We start from the raw sequence: 19,238 nt of genomic DNA, 5'->3' as shown, positions 1-19,238 counted from the left end.
CTATAAATAGACAGGTGGGAAACTGTTTGCAGTTCCAGCATAAATGATGGGTACGTGACAAACAGCTGAGAGCCATAAAAACACTCCATATGTAAACTGATGATAGAAAGCAAGAGAACTTCCATCAGTTTACCTGTCTAGATTTTTGTAACCAGGTAAGAGCTACGTGAAATTCTGATTTTTTGTAGAAGCAGGAACCCAGGTGATTCACTCACATTTATCGCTTTATATTCCTCATGTGAGTATCATCCTGTCTATTGAGTTGGACTTGCAATCTGTAGTTTGTGTGCTGCAGGAAAAGTGGAAGAGAAAGAATCCTGAACCCCACTGAGTAACTAACTGTATCTTATGCTACTATAGTCCCTCTACATGACACAACACCTTTTTCACATTTGAAAGAGCAACCCGCTACATCATTTAAAGGAGGATCTGTACAGGGAGAGAGAATTGATGTAGTCACAAAAGAGGGAAGGCAGCAATCACCAGAAAAAGTATATGAAAGCAAGCCTGTCCTGTTAAATCTTGCTTTTCAAATCCTGCCTTGCATAACAAGGGACAAAAAATGCTTTTGATTGCTCATATTCAGTCTTTTTTTCCATCCACTACGGTAACCTCATTTGTCAGGTTCATTTTTGACCAAGCCTGATGGGAAATAAGTTGTTTGCATAAGCAACATACTTCTTGCTTATAAAGATACAGAGAAATCCAAATTATCTGGGTAAATTATACGGAAAGAGCAACCCCATAAAACTATTGCTGTATTTCTTTTTCCTAGCGACTGGCAGTCTCTTAAATTTTTTAGGTAGGAACTAGATCAGTGTTGAAAATTCCCTAGAACAGATATGGTGAATCTCAGCATGCTTTTGCTTTAAGCACCATTAAAATAACGTTATTCTGACAAAAAGCATTTTTTGCTTGCATATGGACCAGCACATGAGAATTTGCAGTCCTGTAGAGCTCACAGACACCCCTCTGCACATCCCCAGCTCTTTGGCAGACAGCTGCAGGGCTGGGAAGGCGTTCAGCTGAGAAGCAGATGCTTTGTGCAGCATTAAGTCCCTCACGTGGCTCCAGCCACACGAGGAGAGAAGCACGTAACGGCACAGCGAGGCCAGTTGGTGACTCGCTAAATCCTAAATACCCTAGAGCTCTCCTCAAGACTGCTGTGCTGCTATAGAAAGGGATTTGTAACGGAAAGGGAAAAAAGGTGATCTCTACTTTTAAAATATCTATCATCCTGATATAATTATGTATGAAACTCTTCAACTGATAACTTCAGTTGGCACCTAATGAAGATATAAAGAGATCTCAAGTGCAGTTCCTGAAGGTGGTGATAAAAATTCCAATTAAATGCAAAGATACACAAATTTCACCTACTACTCTCATCTTAGGTACCATTTACAATTTGATTTTGATCCTCCATGAGTAAAACTTCATTAACTTCATTGACCTTCATGAGGTCACGTCACTCCTGTTCTATGCTGAGATGAATGACGGTGGACTCCAACAGGGAGCGAGGAGTTAATGACACCACATTGCCTTTGCTGAATCAGAATAGGAACTGGGCATTAAACAGAACCATAAAATAATTTAGGTTGAAGGGACTTCTGTAGCACAGCCTCTTGCTCAGAGCAGGGCCAACATCAAAATCAGACTGGTTTGCTGATGGCCTTGTTTAGTCAAGCTCTGAAATCTCCAAGACTGGAGACTGTACAACCCGTCCCAGTGCTTCACTCCTCTCAGGGTGAACTTTTTCCCCCCTTATAACCATTCTGAATTACCCTATCAGTCAAAGAAACAAGATGAGGATTTAAGGGGAGAAGAGGATTAATGCAAAGTGAAAAGACAATACTGAATGGAAAGGTCAGTCTTCTTATTCTGATACTGCATATATACAATACAAGTAGTTGGAAAGAAACAGATGCAGAGGGTGTGTGCAGTGAGTGACAAGTGGGTAAGCTCCAGGTTAAGTACAAAATAAGCAACAAACGTTGGTGTCAGCACATCAGACAACATTCATTTTATTGTCAGAGTAAAAACATATTCCTTAAAGAAAACCAAACAAAAAATCCTAATGAATGTTATGATGCATGCCAAGCAATTATTGCTTTCCACAATGTGTCCTGCGACTCACTGTGCCACAGGAATTAGCGTATGGTGCTCATTCAGGGGATATCACTCACACATTTGCAATGGCTCTAAAGAGCTACTAGTTACTTGGACTGTAGTTAAATTGGGGATTTGGGAGGTGGGTGTGGGGGGTGAGGGTAATTTCCCTATGGCAATGCAATAAAAGTCATGCTTATTATTGTATTATTATTATTTTCAAAGAATAAAATAATGATTTTAGCGGCAGGCCAAGTACCATTAATCCTGAAGTCTCTTGTATTCTAGGGAAATCAATTCAGACAACTCTGGCATGCAAAAGCACATAAATAACTGGTAAGTACTACCTGTGGTCTTCTGGGTCCAGATTTGCCTGATGCCAAGAGCAATCAATTCCTTTTTGGCTGCAAAGGATAGGAGGGCACTCAATACCTTGCAGAAGGCACTCAGTACCTGGCAAAAATCAAGTTTTCCATGTGCCAGCACCCCATGAAAGAGCAAACCCAGAAGTGTGTATGACAGAAATGGTTCTCTTCCCTAACATGGGAAGGCAACCTCCTAGAGGGACACAAAGGCAGTTCTCTTTAAGGTGTTAAATGCTCTCCCTGCCTGAGAAAGCTGTGCTTCCTATGCTTACTCCACTTAAAAGCCAGCTCTAAGTCTCTTATTTAGGGAGGAAGCAAAACCAACAAAGCATCTGTCTTTCAGTGGGTCTGCCCAAAAGCAGGAGTAGACTGGAAATACAAGAAAGTTTTACCATTACTGACCCATCAGAGATACTTAAAGCAGGGACTGAGCAGCAGCAGAAGAAAACTGTGCAATTACAAGACAATACTTCTGCCCTAATCAAGGCCTCTCAAATGAGCCTGGGTTACAGCACGACCTATGAGTACCACAAAAAGAATATGGCTTCAGAGTGCTAATGGAGTTTTCCTTCACACTGAGACGATTTAATGAAGGAAACAATCCTATAAGGACAAGTTCTGTGTAACACTTGTATATTTTGAAATAAGTCCACTAAGGCAGTGCTATTCATTAGCAAAAGTGGAGCAGTAAGACCAGCAGCAGACCACTGGGATTTTGCCTACGCAGGGCCTCAGATCTACAGCAGCAGTGCCAGGTTTCAAGGTCAGCAGGACTGGTTCCTGAACCAGGGGGTCTGGCTCTGACCCTGTTTATACAAGGATACAGCAACAGCAATGCCGCTGGACTCAACAAAGCTGCACTGGAGTAAATCAGTGGGGAATTAGATCCTGAATTTGTATGTCTTTGCAGCTAATTTGACAGGCGGTATTAAACAACATTAACATCTCAAAATGTGACTTGGAAGGAATAACATAAACAAACATCTCAACCTACAGCTCTAGTGCTCCCTGATCCCCGAGGAGGCAATTATTCCCTCAGTGATGTTCTGTACGGCCCAAAATACAATGATTGCCAGTACAAATATTGTGTTCCTGCTTTTTTTTTGTTTTATGAAAAGTAATTTTGGACTGTCTGGCCTGGGGTGTTTTCTTCAGTGCTTAACTGAAGAGGTTCCAAACGGTGACTGGACAATACAACCATGACCTTAGCATGACCGGTGACGGTGAACAATGGCTTGCTCTGCCTGTTTCTTCACCTTGAACCTCCTGAACTGCTTAATTGTGTGGAAGACTGTTGAACTGTGTCTGAGCAGTCTGCCAGCATCTGAACTGCGCTCTTTTATTGTTATTCTGTAGATTCCTTGCTACTGCTCAGGAAATATTCTCTATCTCTTCATAAATATCTTTTATTAGCATGTTTGTTTGCATCTAGCTTACCTACCTTCCTCTAGGAACGTACTTGAGAAAGTGCTAAAGTACATAGAAAGTATGTAGAGCTCAGACCATTTTCCAATCAAAAGTCTTATTCATCTAGGCAGAAATGTCGATGTCTTCATTTTACCCAAGGAGATAAAAACAGCATTTAGGTAATAACCACCTTCTCCTCGACGTAAATCCCCTTGCTCCAGAGAAGGAAATGCTGCCTTTGGCCAGATCCCATACAGCAGTTCTTTTGTTGGTTAATTCATGACAGTGTTAGTGAGATTTTCATTATAGGCTATTATTTGTAGCTGCTGTTTTCATGAAGCAGCTGTAATAAACAAGTGAGATTTATGTTCCTTTTTAAATTGCTTGAAATAATTAGGGTTGTTAAATTTAGACTGTGAAAGAATCTACTGATTTCTCTATTTTTTTCATAAATACAGACGCTACAAAGCGATCTACCACTATCAGTCAGGCTTGGGACAGAATAGCATATGCTCCATATACCATCCAGAGTACATCCAAAATGTGTTTTAGATGAGGAAAAGATCTAAGTTCTCCCAACATTTTAAAAGTAAATGACAGCTGTGCAAATTTGTTTTAACAACTACACTGTGTGTTATTCTTCTCCAGCCTAAATTCAGAAAGGATTTCTTTTAGCTCCCATTCTGCTCTATACAGGTGCAGATAACCTCAGTCTGGATCACTCTGGTAAGCTGAATGGAAAGTAGGACCAGAACTGAGACCCTGGAGCAGACCAGATTTTTGCAGCTGACCTCCCAGCTTGATGATTGATACTGCACCCAATTGTTATAAAAGCCCTGACCCATTTTGGGCATTCAAATACCAAACTTAGAGCTTGTGGTTTCCTGTCATCTCTGTATCATTTACTTTTTCCACTCATCCTCCCTCTACTACAATTTGCTGCGTTGACAGTCCAGAAGTTTATTTAAAATAAATTAACATGACGCCCTTCCCAACCCAATCTGGGCATTTCACAGCTACAGCTACTGCTGAAATTCAGAGCCTGATCCAACCTCCTTCATGTCAGCACTAAAAAAATATATTCTAAAAACCTTTTCACTCTCAGGGCTGTTTTTTTTTTTTTTACTTTTTTTTTTTTTTTTGGTGGTTTGTTTTTTTTGGTTGGTTGCTTTTGTCATCAACCATATAGTTTTTTTCTCTGTGCAGATACCACCATCTCAGCAGTCAAGGTTTCCTCAGTGCAGTGGGACAGACAAGATAAGAATACCAAGGTCCAGGACAGAATTTAACTGTAATGGTTCTACAAGGGGGGCAGTCGTTCAGCTGACTACAGCCTTAGAGAAGGTGAGGAACAGATTATCTTAGATGCGGGATAGACCACATCGTACCATGCATAGAAGGAATTCAGCAATAATATACTAACTACGTAACAAGAAAAGGCAAAACATCAAGAAAAGGAGAGAGCTAAACCTGTCAGTTTTAACATTACAATTATAAATAGAGGAAGGAAAGCTAGGGGAAAGTATGCAAACAAGAATGATGGAGCTGGAAAAGGGATCGGGGGAAATATGCAGAAAACAGATGTAATAGGTATTAAAATACAAAATTGAAAGTACTTTGTTGCTCTATATATGACAAAACAGCAACACCTTCTCTGTAAATGAAAAATTCTGGGGCGTTAAAATCATGTAGGCATACTATCTTAAATCAACCCTACGTAAAATCGGTAAGTGGCATGCAATGGGATGGGGATTTACTGCTAAGAAGTATAAAGCCCTGCATCTCAGGAGAGCAGTGACACTAACGGTGATTGCAGGTAAGACTAGCCACATAATTCAATTTCTAGCCACATAATTCAGTTTCTATGTGTGTTGCTTCTGAGTGATGCAGGAAAAGGGTCAAAAGCTAAGATATTTTTGGATGTGTACGTATGAAGGGATGATATGGAAACCTAAAGCATAATGCCATGTCAAAACAACCACATTGTGAGCTGTTCAGGTCTCCAGAGATTACTAAGATAGAAAAAATAAAGGAAATACAAATAAGGACAATAAAAATGATCTAAGGAGAGAGTAAGAGAGATAAATTAATATAGACTATAAATAAGAAAACTCCTGGGCTGAGATCCAGTTATAAATACCACTAAGGTAGTATGTGTAGAGGCAGGTAATTAATCTAGCTCAAAAGATAGTAGGACAAGGAGTATTGCATAAATTTAGGAGTGGAAAAAATTCAAGATGTATAGCAAGAAAAAGTTATTTGAAGAGACACATCTGCTCAACTGTGCAGACTCTGCAGGTGGTAGCCAAGGCACACTTACTGAATGCATCCAAGAACAGGCTGAATAAGTGGCTCTGGGAAATGATGCAGTCACAGCCTTCTACAGTCCAAAGAGATCACCACAGACAAGCTTACTGATCTGTTAGTCTCTTTCTTTATGGGTTATCTGAGAGACTGCTTATCTATTTAAAACAAAACAAAAACAAAACACCAACACCACAGAATAAAACAAGAACAAAACCGAATCTATAGATCCATGCAGTGACAATAGACCTGCAATAGAGCTCAGAACTGGGGATGGGCAGCACAGGTAACAGAAAACCTCCTTAACTCTCTCCTAGCTATTCAGCCATGTATGCAGCGTCATGGTGCTGGGCAGGACAGTGTCAGCAGAGCAAAAACTGCTGACCCAACTGGCAGAATATTCTGAGTATCTCAACACCGAGGTCAAAGGCTGAACCGGGAACTACCTCTTCTGATACTCATGGCCCTTTGGTAAGCGATCCTGCACGGAAGTTGCTGCATAAATTACATATTACATACTTTGCTTCATGATTAGCTGGAAACCAACACTAGCAGCATATATCAATTCTCAGGAGCTCTAAAATACACTTGTATTAAAAATAAAATAAAATAAAATAAACAAACAAAAAAAACATTTGCAACAAGCCTTAGAATGTTCATTGACAAATGGGTATACACAAATGTGAGGAATATAAAACCCAAGGATGATATACCCCCCCCTTAAAAATATCCCATCCCAACTGCACTCACCAATCGGGACTTCTGTCCCCTCCTCAATGTAGATGGGCAGTGGTGATTCCTCCATAGGATGAGGCACTGATGGAAAGTAATGAATTGTGGTAGTATTTGTCGCAAAGTGACTACAATAAGATGGTCCCTCTCTTATCATTACAACTACCTAAGGCTGGTTATTGTCACAAAGAGTCCTTTCTCACAGAGGCCACCTCCTGTCACAGTGCCCGGTGTGACACGCAGGCCCGAGGGGTTAATGTTAATCCCCACCGAGCATTCGCCACGTCAGCGGGCAGAGGCCAGGGTACCAGTCCTGGGTGCCTCAGGATGCTGCCAACTCGCAACAGCCTCACTAGCCCCATCCCTGGAGCTTAACTTGGAAACCCACACAGTTGAAGAAGCCAAAGGGAGCCAATGCATAGACAGGCACGAGTAGAGTTATCGAGTCAAAGTGAGTCAAAGTTGTAATATTTCATGCACAGAACCAGAAGAGAGAGGCTCTGATGCTTAAAGCTCGCCGTTAGCTGTTGAAAAGCCACAGCAGGTGATGGAAGGCTGCACCACAAATGGCCTATGGACCACAAACCTTTCATTATTCATTTGTTTTGGAGCACATATATCAAACTTAGGAGGCTCCTGATTATTTGCTTGTGATAGTGAAATCTCCAGAGAAAACTCTTCAGATCTGTGCTGCACTGGGCCGCACGCTTATTCTGCAGTTTCCAGACACTATACAGTCACTTCTGTAGGGTTCATCTGTTTGGGTTCTTCTCTATTTGGGAGCTTCTTCTTTTAAAGTGATTATTTATTTATTTTTTCCCCCTCATTGTTTCCCATTTAAAATCTCTGGGAAGCACATTTTGAATTTCCCATACTGGAATTAAATACTCATCATGAAAATGGCAATAATCAAAAGCCTTCTCAGATTTTCCCCTCTCTATTGCTTTTAAATAATGGTGATGTACCTTCTCAAGGCTACAGACTCCTGATCTAGTCTCAGCTAGGAATCCAGCTAAAGGAAAATATGACTCTTTAATCCTTTGTGGGGGTTACTTTCTCTTACTACTGTCTATTCTTCAGAGAGATTGCTCTATGACATCCATAAAACCAGCCAAAGAACACTTGCGGTTTAAAGCTATTAAATAAAGTGTCTTACAACGTTTCTGCTAGAAACACAACAGGAATAAAGAGTGTTTGCCACAGATGCTTGACTGGCAACGGGCCTCACGCTCAAGCTTTGCTGGGTTCAAAGGGCCACCAATTCCCTAACCCCACCTCCCGGTTGACATGGAAAATGAAGGGAAGCACAAGGCAGGGGAACAGCAGACCACGGTTGCCTACAGAACTACCATACAAGCCACAGAAATCATGGTTTACCAGGGTGCCTTGCGCAAGCCACTTTTATCTAGAAGCTGAACTAACATTCCAGCTCAACAATAGCAAAAAAACATTTGTTACCACACGGCGTTTTGCTACTCATTAACCAGCAGTTGCTACGCAAGCATAATGGAGTGCTGCAATTCAGAGATATATGTTATTTTTCCAAAAAAATGTTGATTTATGGGAAATCAGCCTGACGTGAGCGCTCGTGGGCTTGCCATGCCACTTGACACAGTACATGCTTCGGAGTTATGCAAAGCGGGCCCTGCATTGGGAACAATGCAGTCATTTTCCTTGCTAAGCTAAGTTTGCGTTAAGGCTACAAGAATCTTCATCTATGCACCCCCTTTAAACATTTAATCAGATTTATTTCCTAATCAGAGCAGAGTTTACTATACTACTCAGAGTTTTCAAATCAGAGATCTGCAAGCAAACCATGTCAGTAGGTGATGTGGAGAAAAAAACTGTTGGATTTTTACAATGTGCAACTTTCTTTGTCCCGTGAAGAATACTGTACTGGGCTCATGCAGACCAAGCGTTCAGTCTGGAGCCAAATGCTTTCACAATACACTTGCAACAGTATTCACCAACGGAGAGAGGCATTTAGTCTAATTTTAAAGGGTATCACCACAGGTTGTAGAAAAGGCCTGAAATACCTCTGTGTTATTTGAGGCCAAATGGGCATACACACGCTCTCTCTTACCCACACGTAGACATGCACGCTCCAGCACACGTGCACACGAATAAATGGCTCTACAGACAGAACTTGGATTTTGTACAATCCAAGGTGGAGAAGCTGGTTCTTGTCACGGGGTTTGGGGAGCAGGGACTCTGGGATGCTAAAATGAGCCCTCACCCGTGGGTCCCCTCTGCTGTGGACAAACCACTTTAATACTGTCCCTCCAGGGTTTACACACCAACTTTACAGGCATGCTGCTTAAATGTCTGCAAAGTGCTTTGCAATGGTTTCTAAATTCTGCAGTGTTATGCGCAGAAGAACTGCACAGATAGATAGATTGAAGATAACAGTTGCTGAGCATTATTACTCTATAACTACAGCCTATTTTTACTTGGTTTCTATGAACAGATGGCAAACGTTCAGAATTGGAACGTTTTAATCATCTTTATAGCCCTTTTGTAATTTCATAAACAAGCATAAATAACACTTACATGAAGAAGAGTCTCTCCTGAGTGGATATTCTCTTCCTGTTTGGAAAAAAAAGAAAAAGAAAAGGCAAAAAAAATATTTTAAAGAAAAAAAATGGGTCCAGGAAAATAAGTCAGGCATGTTTTAACATTGTCATGCATAGTGTTCTCTGAATTTCATCTGTGTGAGCTTACAGTTTTGAAGAACATCAAGACACTGAAGGTAGTACCAATGGCAAACCAGATTATTTCTTATCTCATTCAGTGAAAACAGGAAAAAAAAAAAAAAAAAGCCTGTATCTGTTTCAAGAGTAAGGAAACTGCAGCAGTGAAATAAATGCAAATGCCATGTGACCTGAAGAAAAAAGGAAGAACTTTAAACTACATTCCGGCTCGCTGATAGCCCAGTAGCTCTACGTATGGGTTGCTCTCCTACCTGTGGGCAGCCTACCTACCCCAACACCCTAAAGCAGAGTGTTCCTGCTGCACTTTGGCACTGCGTAATCGTTTTTCCACGCCAGCACTTTGTCACCAATGGCATTCAAACCCAAGTCCTGCAGCCATGGCAGTGAAGGCGTTCTTTGAGGCTGTGACCATTCTGGGCAACAAAGAACCACAACAGGAAATCCAGTAACTGCTAAAATGAACGAGCCTGCCCAGAAGCACATGGGTTTTACCAGCCACCCTTGTACAGCCTCATGCCATCTGCCTGCTGCTGCCCACCCGCAGCTGGCTGGCAAGAACATGGACTTGATTCACACTCCCCTTCCACCAGCTGATCTCGAGGGATTTGTGGATGCTCTTGGGGCAGGGTTTAGGGCTGGTACCAATCTGCTTTTTGTTTGTGTGAATGTAGACACAGCAAAAAAAAGAGACTGGAAGAAATGCAGCAGATGCTGTAGGACTCCACTGCAGTTTCAGAATCACAGACTGGCAGCGTGGTAGCAGCCCTTCCAGTGGCTGGCTGTGGCAGACAAGGAGAAGGACAATGCACAACAGCAGTCTCATTTAATTTCTACTACATTATCTTATATCAATATTAGCTAATCTGTAAGTAATTTAAAGAGTATTGCCTAGAGTTTACATGCCTTGGGATGATACTCAGCTAGCACAAATCAATTAAATCCACGGCACTACAACATCTGAAGATTCAAGTAAGTATGCATTTATGGGAGAAATTCAACAATTGTTAAATTACTGAATTTTCATCCTCACGCTTTTCTTCCAAATGCCAGGGACCCAGTCCTGTAAGCAGCCCCCCTTCACGTAAGTGAAGTTAGTGATGAGAAGTCAAAGGCACTAATCCTAGTAGTTAATCTATTCAAAGCTGCACTTCTTAAACGATCTACAATTTATTAGTATGACCAATCTAACAAGCATCACTTGCAAAAGGCTTTAACTACCATGGCTTCCCATCCATTTTTATGTGTTGTGATACGGTTAAATTTAAAAGAAACAAATCAGCGTAATCTTTTCAGTCATTTGCCAGCGCAATTAAATGCCTGGGTAAGGCACCAGTGTAGGGAGACTCCCCTTACTGGTGGAACTGGCAGTTTGTATCCAAACCCTGGGACACTGGAAAAAGCTAAAAAGGACAAAATTAAAATAACAGGGGGTTTGCTGGTGAGTCTTAAGGTACATTGAGGAAAATCCCGGGAGCATCACTGCCCTGGAGACCTACTGAAAAGCTTGTGCCTGAGAGTCTCTTTGGAAACAGCCAGCCAACAGGACTTGGCTGGAAGCCACTAAGATGTTGCCCAGTCTTGGCTATGCAGAGTATTGATTTAAGGGAAAACTCACTGAAATATTTGTAACGATAAGCTGAAAGACAAGTTCATCCCCAAGGTTTTACAAAAAGAGCTGTGCTGAGGCACAGGGGCTTTCAGAAGCACCATGAAGAAAGTGCACACCAACCGAAAGTGCCTTCCTATCTTCCCCAGCATTGTTGCACCTCTTTTCACACAGGATTTCAAATGCACTGAAGCCTCTTGCCGCAGCCCAAACATTTCACCTCTACCAGAAACATCAAGGCAACCCCCCCCTCCCCCCCCCGCAAAAAAAAGCTGCATATTAGTGACTACCAACAATATCTTCCTCTTATCTACAGAAAATAAAAATGAAATAAATATCAGTAGCATTTGAATTATTCCAAATTTATACCAGACTCTAGCCCAAACTCCCAAAACTAACAAAAATAGCCAGGTTATTGATCTAGCACCCCCAAGCACGCAACCACCTTCCCAGTACCTCCAAATATCACAGTGCCATCTACAATCTCCTGCTTTTTGCGAGGTGTGATAGAAAATAACCCCGGGACCGCACAATAAAAAAATGCAGGTTAATAAATGACAGCGAGAAGCGGCCTTTCGTCTCTCAGGCTGTGGGCTTGGGTCCCTGCCCACACGCGGGGCAACACGGGGACCCCACCGGGAGGAAAGGTGTCTGTCGCCCTCCAGCGGGTGCTGTCTCAAAGCATCGCAAACCATGGGAGAGGTGAGAAGGGGAAGGAAAAGAGAAGGTGAGATGCACGCAAATGAAGAGGAAAAAAAAAAAAAAAAAGAAAAAGAAAAAAGAAAACAAATGCAAAGCAGAGAAAAGGAAGAGACAGTTGAAGAGGAAATACAAAGATGCTATCTCTGACAGTGCCAAAAATAAAGTTTCCAGTGTCGGTCTAACCAGGGCAACAAAGACAACCTCCCGCCACGCTTGTGCTTTAGCCTCGATTTTACTCCTTGCTCTGGGTGAGTGACACCATCCTGGTGCTGGCTGCTCAGCTGCTTACACATTTTTCTTTAAAAAAACACCCTCTGGGCAATCCCAGCAGCGTACTTCTGGGACAGCCTTCAGGGTGATCTCTCCGTAATACTCATGCAAGGGTAGACAATGCCAAAAAGCAGTCAGCTCGCCCAAATCCAAACCTAGAAGTAAACACCCAGCCATCAAAAACATCCAGTTTTTTCGCCAAAGCCTCTCCTCTCCAAATTCCACAGCAGCAGGTTTTAATGGACCGTTTTACTCCTGAACCCATAAAATCTAAACCGGTAGCTACTGTCATCCAAGCACCGAATTACACTGACATGTCTCACGGACAGGGCTGCCTTGCTTTTTTGCACGTCCAAACCTCAAGACATTTTGACATGCAAGTGAAAAAAGATTGCAGTTACCAAAATAGCACTATCAACGTAACTAGCTCCTCTCAGAACATTTTCTTAATGCCTTTCCCAATACGGTTAAAAAAATGGGAACTAGGCAAAAACTCCATCTTTACACCTTGGCACAAACCGTGCTGGAATACGTGTGGGGTTGTGCTTCTTCGTATTTCCTTGGATCTTCTCCCACTACTTTTTCATCAGTGATTTCCTTTAAACATAGCTCTTATTAAATCAGAAATCAGCTTCTTCAATTTATAAATACAAAGTTTTGCCACTCTCAGAGCTGCCTAAGGAAAACACAGCTCGCCTTCTGTTTCACAAATAACACACACACTGCACATTTCTTCGCCTGTGTGAAATAAATTCTCCCATGTTCTTATATGGAAACCTCGCACGTCCTCCCACACGCTGCCTGGTACAAGCTCAGATGGAGATGGGCATTCACAACCTTAAAGCCAGCGGGTGAGATGTGGACCCCGGTCCCCCCAGCACTCTCGCCCCTTTGAACCACACTGAGCTCCCCAACCTGCCCCGGGCAGTCCCTTCCCCAAAGCCCATCACAACTTTGATTTTAGCTTTGCCGACGATCAATGAAAAAAAATATACAAATAAGCAAAGGAAGCACAGTGGCTGTATTACCCACCAGGTAGGCCCATGAGCATCAGATGGAGCCCTGCCCGTACCAACCTCTTCACTTGAGGTTAGCGCAAGGCAGCCAGAAAAAATACGGCGGGAGGGGGAGGGAAGGCGAGAGCAAACGGGCAAAAAATAGCCGAGGAGCGGGGAGGAGAGCAGAGGAGAGGAGCGTGCTCCGCGGATGTGCTGGAGGACCGCCAGCAAGTGGTTAATTGCAGGCTGCGAACTGTTATCTCGGAAAAAAAGTTAACGTAAAGGGGGGGAGGGGGAGGAAGAGGGAGAGAGGGGGAAAAAAAAAAAAAAAGGAAAAAAAAAAAAAAAAGCCGGGTGATGAGACAGCTGGACGGAGCAAATAATAAATGGAGGGGGAAGGGAACGCGCGCCCGGGGAGGCAGGGGATCCGCGGACAAAGGCTGGGCGCTGCCCGGCTCGGCTCGGCACGGCTCTGCACGGCTCGGCTCCCCTTTGTTCCCTCGGCTCAGCTCCGGCCCCACCGCCCTCCCTCCCGCCCGGGAGGCGCCGGTACCTGCGGTCCGCTGGGCGCGGAGCCTGCGCGCCGCTGCGCCCCTGCGGCCGTGCGGCGGAACGGTGCGGCGCGACTAGCAGCGCCGGGCGGGGGGCGCCGGTGATTTATAAGCGCTTTCTTCCTGACCTCTCGTGTCTGTTGTCTAATGAGGGAGCTTTGAGCATCACCCATCCTGCTGAGTGGAAAAACACCGGCACGGCCTCTTCTTTGCTGGGGAGGGGGGGAGCCTAAAGGAAGGGGTGTGGGGGAAGGAGGGGCCATGCAGCAGAGCGGGCGGCGGAGCCCGGGCTGGCAGGCGGCCGCGGGGAGGGGTTTGGAGGCTGGGGGAGCGGGGCAGCGAGACGGGGGGGGGGTCGGCCCGGAGCCCCCCAGCTTCTCCCCGGGCCGCCCGAAGCCCGCCCCGGGCCGGGGGCGCCGCCCGCAGCCCCGCGCCCCTCTTTCCCCGGCTCGGCTGCTCGCTGCCGCACAAAGAGCGCCCTTCCCGCAGACAAAGCATCCGCCCGAGGTGTCACCGGGGCTGGCCGGCCCTTCGCCCGGCTCTCCGGCTGCCGGTTTGGCCACCACATAGCCCGGGATAAAGCGCGGGGGGACTCGGACGCCGGCCCCGGTGCCGCTCCGCCAGGTTTGGGGGCACTGGGTCGGGCTGGAGGCGGCAGCAAGCGGCGTGGCCCGGCAGGTGCCTGGCTCTCGGCTCTCGGCTGCCGTCGCCTCCCAAAAACGCAGCCCCCGGCAGCCCGGCTCCCAGCAGCACAACGGAGTGAGCCTGGGCGCGAGCAGGACAGCGGTTTGTCCTGCCTTGGCTTTCGCTGCACCGAAAGCCGGTGCCTTGCTCCTGCCGGCGGACAGGGACACAATTGGAGTGTGTATCCCCTACCCTCATCTCCCGTAGTTCTGTTAATTCAGGGATTCAGCAGCGTGTAGGCTCGCTAGGCATTTTCCTCCAGCCCCTGCAGAAGACTCGGTGAGATACGCTGTACTGTGAAATACCGTTTGTGTTGCAGAGGCAGAGCAGCTGGAAAAAGGAGATCCGAGGCCGTCACCATTTTGCAGAAGTCCCCGGGTGCTCACCGTGTGCACTGGGACCAGCCCGGATCGATCACAGAGGAGCACATACTCCCTGCAGCCCTGCTCCCCAGGGCTTTCCCTGCCACCAGACCCTACCTGCCCACACCACACACTAGGCTGGCAGTCATGGAGCGACAGTGCTGTGAAACCCACCACCCACGTACAGGCTGCCGAGGGGCCAAATTCCATCAGGGCAGCCTCCAGGGAGGTCTCTAGAAAAGGCTTATTTCCTTGGCTGGCTCCTGCAAAAGCACGGAGAGCTGCACTCCCTCTGAGAGCTGGCAGCGCAGGACACCAGGTACCGTGTGCCACAGGCATGCCACTCATTTTGCCTGACTCGAGTGCAGTATCCAAGTTGATTTGCAAAAGGTCCCTAATCTGAAAAAATAGATAGAGGTATCTGATATGTGCAGCTAATCGAAGAGCTATCTCCTCTAAACAGACTGGTTTAAACTAATTACACGATGCAGCGCATGCTGCCACCTACGCCTTCTGATTCAGGTTTCTGGTGTACTGCAGCTTTGGATTCCTAGGCATCCTTTGCTGAAGGCAGCTAGCATTTTGTGAGGCTACACGAGGGACCGCAAACACAGGCGGCTGTGGCTGCACCAGGGAACCAGGCAAAACATTTCTCACCGGCACAGGCACTTGTTGAGTTGTGGCGAGGATGCCTCGATGCTGACCAAGAACCGGCAGTCACACCAGTGAAATGAAAGTAGTGGCTGGAGCCACATCGTGCTGAGGATCCTGCCAGCACAGCTGTACCACTGACAGCAGCGGAACATTTTGCTCAAGTTCTCTAGAGGAATCAAAGCCTGTATTTTCTGTCTCTGGCTCTCTCTTGTTCTGTTGTTCCATGCTCTGTAAGAGAGAAGTCAGCCACACAGAGCACATGGTTGCTCTCTGTGTTTGAAAAAAAAAATGTTTGGGGGAAGAAAACCACAGCCAAAGCTGTTTTGAAGTCAGAAGCATGTAAACAGTACCTGGAACTAAGTGGAATAATAATAATAATTAGTCCTTTTGTGCCATAAATATGTGCATCACTGCCTGCTGTTTCATTATGAGACAGCACGACTTCTGAAAATGTGCCTGATGAATATTTGGGGGAACACTGCCTTCAGCTGCAGCAGCGTACAGCAGCTCAAATGCCTCTGGCTCCTCCAGCTCTTATGTAACCAAAATCACAAGTTAGAGCCCAAATTACAAAGCATAAGCATGTGTATAATGTTAAGAATATAAGTGGTGCCTTAAATTGCCATCCTTTTACTGTAGGTCTGGCTTTAATCTGTTACTAATTTTAGTTCTGCAGTTCTGTTGATTTCAATGTGTGGTGGTGCCATTAATAGTGGAATCAAGCCTAACCCCTTAAAAACCCACCATGAGAGCATTAACCCAAACTTAAGGAAGACAGGCCAAAATCACTGCGGTTACAGGTAGGTGTAGTTCATATGACTCATATACCAGATCCAAAATGTATCCAGTATTAAGATACTGTAGAAAGCCACAATATAATGTACCCACGACTGCTTTGCACATCAGCCAGAGCTGCAGGTTTTTGCACACCTGGCCAAGACCCAGGTTAGCAGTGGTCTTCCTTTGTGCTCTGCCTCTTTCTGGAGCCTATACTCCCCATTCACACGCTGATCTGCTTTCTGGAGTTTTAAGGTGTTGGGTGCTGATACCGTGAGCGCCTCTTGTATCTGTTTAATCCAATAACATAACTCGTCTTTAATCTCCACGTCTGGGTCACAGGTTTTAAAAAAGACACTGGGCCAAATCCCCAGCTTGGCTATAACGTGTGGAAATCTACCGAGAAGGCACGGAAGTCAGAAGAGATTTGCTGTATCTGCACCCTGCAAAGGAGGTCTCAAGGGGCAGTGATGTGAGTGCCTAATTTCACAGATGGATGTGTATTAACACAAGTCTGTGGCAGAGGTGGAGCAGATTTCTGTCAGGTGAGGCGGACGGAGGGAGGGATATCACACCAGGATCTAAAATATGCTCATCAGCAAACTCTCCTTCATTTTAAAATCAAAGTGGCTTTAATATTTCTTGCTTTTTCAGGACAAAAATAAACTTCTTCTCAGCCTGTGCCTGCTAAAGGGAACACAACTCGGGACTACAGCAAGGCAAGAACAAGGAGCAGGTTTTGCAGAGATCAGGAAGATTTTGCATATAAATATTAAAATAAAAAAGCAAAAATTATTCCAGGCACAAAGTCCAGCAGAAATCTAAGGGGCAAGTGCAGAGCACTATCTGTAAAGAAGAGCATAGGTGAAAACAGCAGAAAGATGCTCTGAATAAGCTGACCACATTAACAAGTCCCCAAACACAGATTTCCTATATAAAGCTATACAGGGGCAGCCTTCGGGTTTCCCCTGTATGGGAAAGGACCGTGAGCCCAAAAAAAAAGGAGGCAGATTTTTTGAGGGATTTAAACATCATGAAGTGACTCTGGATTGCAGGTTTTAAGCATTACTAAAACAGGGAACAGAACTGTTGCTATTGCTATTACGTACCAGGATATTTCACTAATCCGTGCAATCCACTAAATTGCTGTAGTTTTAGTCTGTGTTTATTTTAGATGAAATTATGGCCTGGACAGTTAATTTTTTGTTAGTTTATCCATTTAAATCATATACAAATAAAATACCAAACAGAAATCAAAACGTGACCTGTGATTTTGGTATATTTCCCATCACGTGAACCTGCCAGTGTCGGAGCCAATCCTCCCAGTTTATCAGTCAAACCCAAAGATAGCTAAAAACCACAGGAATTCTTGAAAAGTAGCCCCGTTGGCTTTAAAGTCTATTAAAAATGTGATTTTAATACTACTGCTGGTGGCCTATTTTGTTTATGTTACAAACTGCCTAGCCATTATGGGATTGCTTCCGCTGATCGTTTCCCTACATCAAGCTAATTACATATTAATTTGAGGCATTTTGCACATCTCAAAGGCTAGAGTGGGCCCTTTCCGAGCAGCAGGCGAGTTTAGAAATGCCTGTTCCTTTACAGGAGCTGATTCCTGTAGCGAGGGACAGACCCAGAGGAACCAAGCAGCCTGGGACTGAAGCACTCACACGGGTTTGTGGAAGAAGTTGAGTGTCTCAGGTTAACTGACAGTCAGCTACCTGGAAATAAAAAGCTCTCATGTACCCAAAGGTTTACACTAGGGTTTTCAAGAGCTCCTGAGCAATTTCAAATCCCTTAAAGGAATGAAAGATAGAATGAAAACTATAGGTATTATTAAAGAATGTCTCCGAACAGAAAGCCAGCCAGTTTCATAAAAATGAGCTAGGAAGCAATAACAGATACTCTGTCTCCTGCTGGATGCTGCATGAACCGTATGTTTTGTATTTTTTAAGTCATGCCAAAAACGATTTTTTTCTTTGCTGTTGTCATTGGGGAAAGACAGTGAAAGAGCTATGCATAAAATGAGGTTAAAGTAATCTAATTAAAACAAATAAACAATGTGCTTTCATCTTTAATTCATAACCAGTCATTTGGGATCTAACTTTAAAAAAAAATAGATAAAAATTCAGAAAGGATTTTGGAGGATGACTGTTTCCCTTTAAGATTAATGATAAACATACTTGTGTATTCAAGGGAGAATAGATCCAGTGTTATGTAACAGGATAAAGAAACAAAATCCTTTTTCCTTAAATTAAAATAACCAGTACGTGTGTGGATTTTAGTCAATCACTGAAAATTCAGGAAACCCATTTTCTTTCACAACTGCATTCCATATGCTAAAAATTGAGGTCTTGTAACTTTTAAACAGGATCACAACTAAGGACACAAAAGATTTGTTTGTCCTGTTTGTCCGTTCTTTTCCAGTAGATGACTGTTCCCCGAGAAAAACACTGTAGCACTTGTGCAGTGCAAAAATCCAAATTTTTGCACATCTTTTCATTTAATGCAGCATAAACAAATCCAGTTATTGCACTTCCCAGAAAATTCTTCTTTTTTAATCTACTTGCCTAGTACTAGATGTATACCAGTAGATGTACTACTTATGTCTTTTTATCTTTCATTTATTTATTTATTTATTTATTCTGAACTAACTGCTGCATAACAGCTCTTATCAAATCTTGCCATGCCTACCTAAATTTGCCACTTAATTTGATGGGACAAGATCAACAGGTAATGGATTTTTTAATGTTGGCATTATTCTCTGCTGGCTTAATCATATAAAATGTGCAAAAAAGTATAGTAAAGTAAAGTAAATTGGAGCAGAGCAGAGCAGAGCAGAGCAGAGAAGAGAAGAGAGAAAAAAGAAAATAAAAGAAAAAAAGAAGAAAGAAAAGAAAAGAAAAGAAAAGAAAAGAAAAGAAAAGAAAAGAAAAGAAAAGAAAAGAAAAGAAAAGAAAAGAAAAGAAAAGAAAAGGAAAGGAAAGGAAAGGAAAGGAAAAGAAAAGA

General features: G+C 43.9%; 1 protein-coding gene and 1 long non-coding RNA gene across 10 annotated transcripts in view; one reads left to right on the top strand and one right to left on the bottom strand.

Moving 5' to 3' along the window:
- The window catches only part of SLC6A6 (solute carrier family 6 member 6), a 57,350-nt gene extending 43,429 nt beyond the window's left edge, over positions 1 to 13,921 (bottom strand). Inside the window, exons 1-4 of one of the 9 annotated variants that reach the window (XM_035337995.1) lie at positions 13,755 to 13,921; positions 9,465 to 9,500; positions 6,933 to 6,998; positions 6,199 to 6,340 (exon numbers count right to left, since the gene is read on the bottom strand). Coding sequence is in view for 4 of the 9 variants with exons in the window: in XM_035337987.1 (XP_035193878.1) it covers positions 2,454 to 2,510; positions 6,933 to 6,998; positions 9,465 to 9,500; positions 13,236 to 13,254 (178 nt within the window). In the remaining 5 variants the exon portion in view is untranslated. Of the gene's footprint in view, positions 1 to 2,453; positions 2,511 to 6,198; positions 6,341 to 6,932; positions 6,999 to 9,464; positions 9,501 to 11,687; positions 11,744 to 13,235; positions 13,473 to 13,754 lie in introns of those variants that run through there. The other 8 variants (XM_035337989.1, XM_035337987.1, XM_035337990.1 and 5 more) reach the window with 8 other exon arrangements.
- Positions 13,922 to 14,074: 153 nt separating this feature from the next.
- LOC118173455 lies at positions 14,075 to 18,508 on the top strand. The gene is made up of 2 exons (XR_004754203.1): positions 14,075 to 16,774; positions 16,884 to 18,508. It is a non-coding gene; the product is annotated as an uncharacterized LOC118173455 (long non-coding RNA).
- The last annotated feature ends 730 nt before the right edge of the window (positions 18,509 to 19,238 follow it).

Source organism: Oxyura jamaicensis, chromosome 12 (assembly GCF_011077185.1).
Source record: "Oxyura jamaicensis isolate SHBP4307 breed ruddy duck chromosome 12, BPBGC_Ojam_1.0, whole genome shotgun sequence".
NCBI lineage: Eukaryota > Metazoa > Chordata > Aves > Anseriformes > Anatidae > Oxyura > Oxyura jamaicensis.
This window is presented reverse-complemented; position numbering and strand designations above follow the sequence as displayed.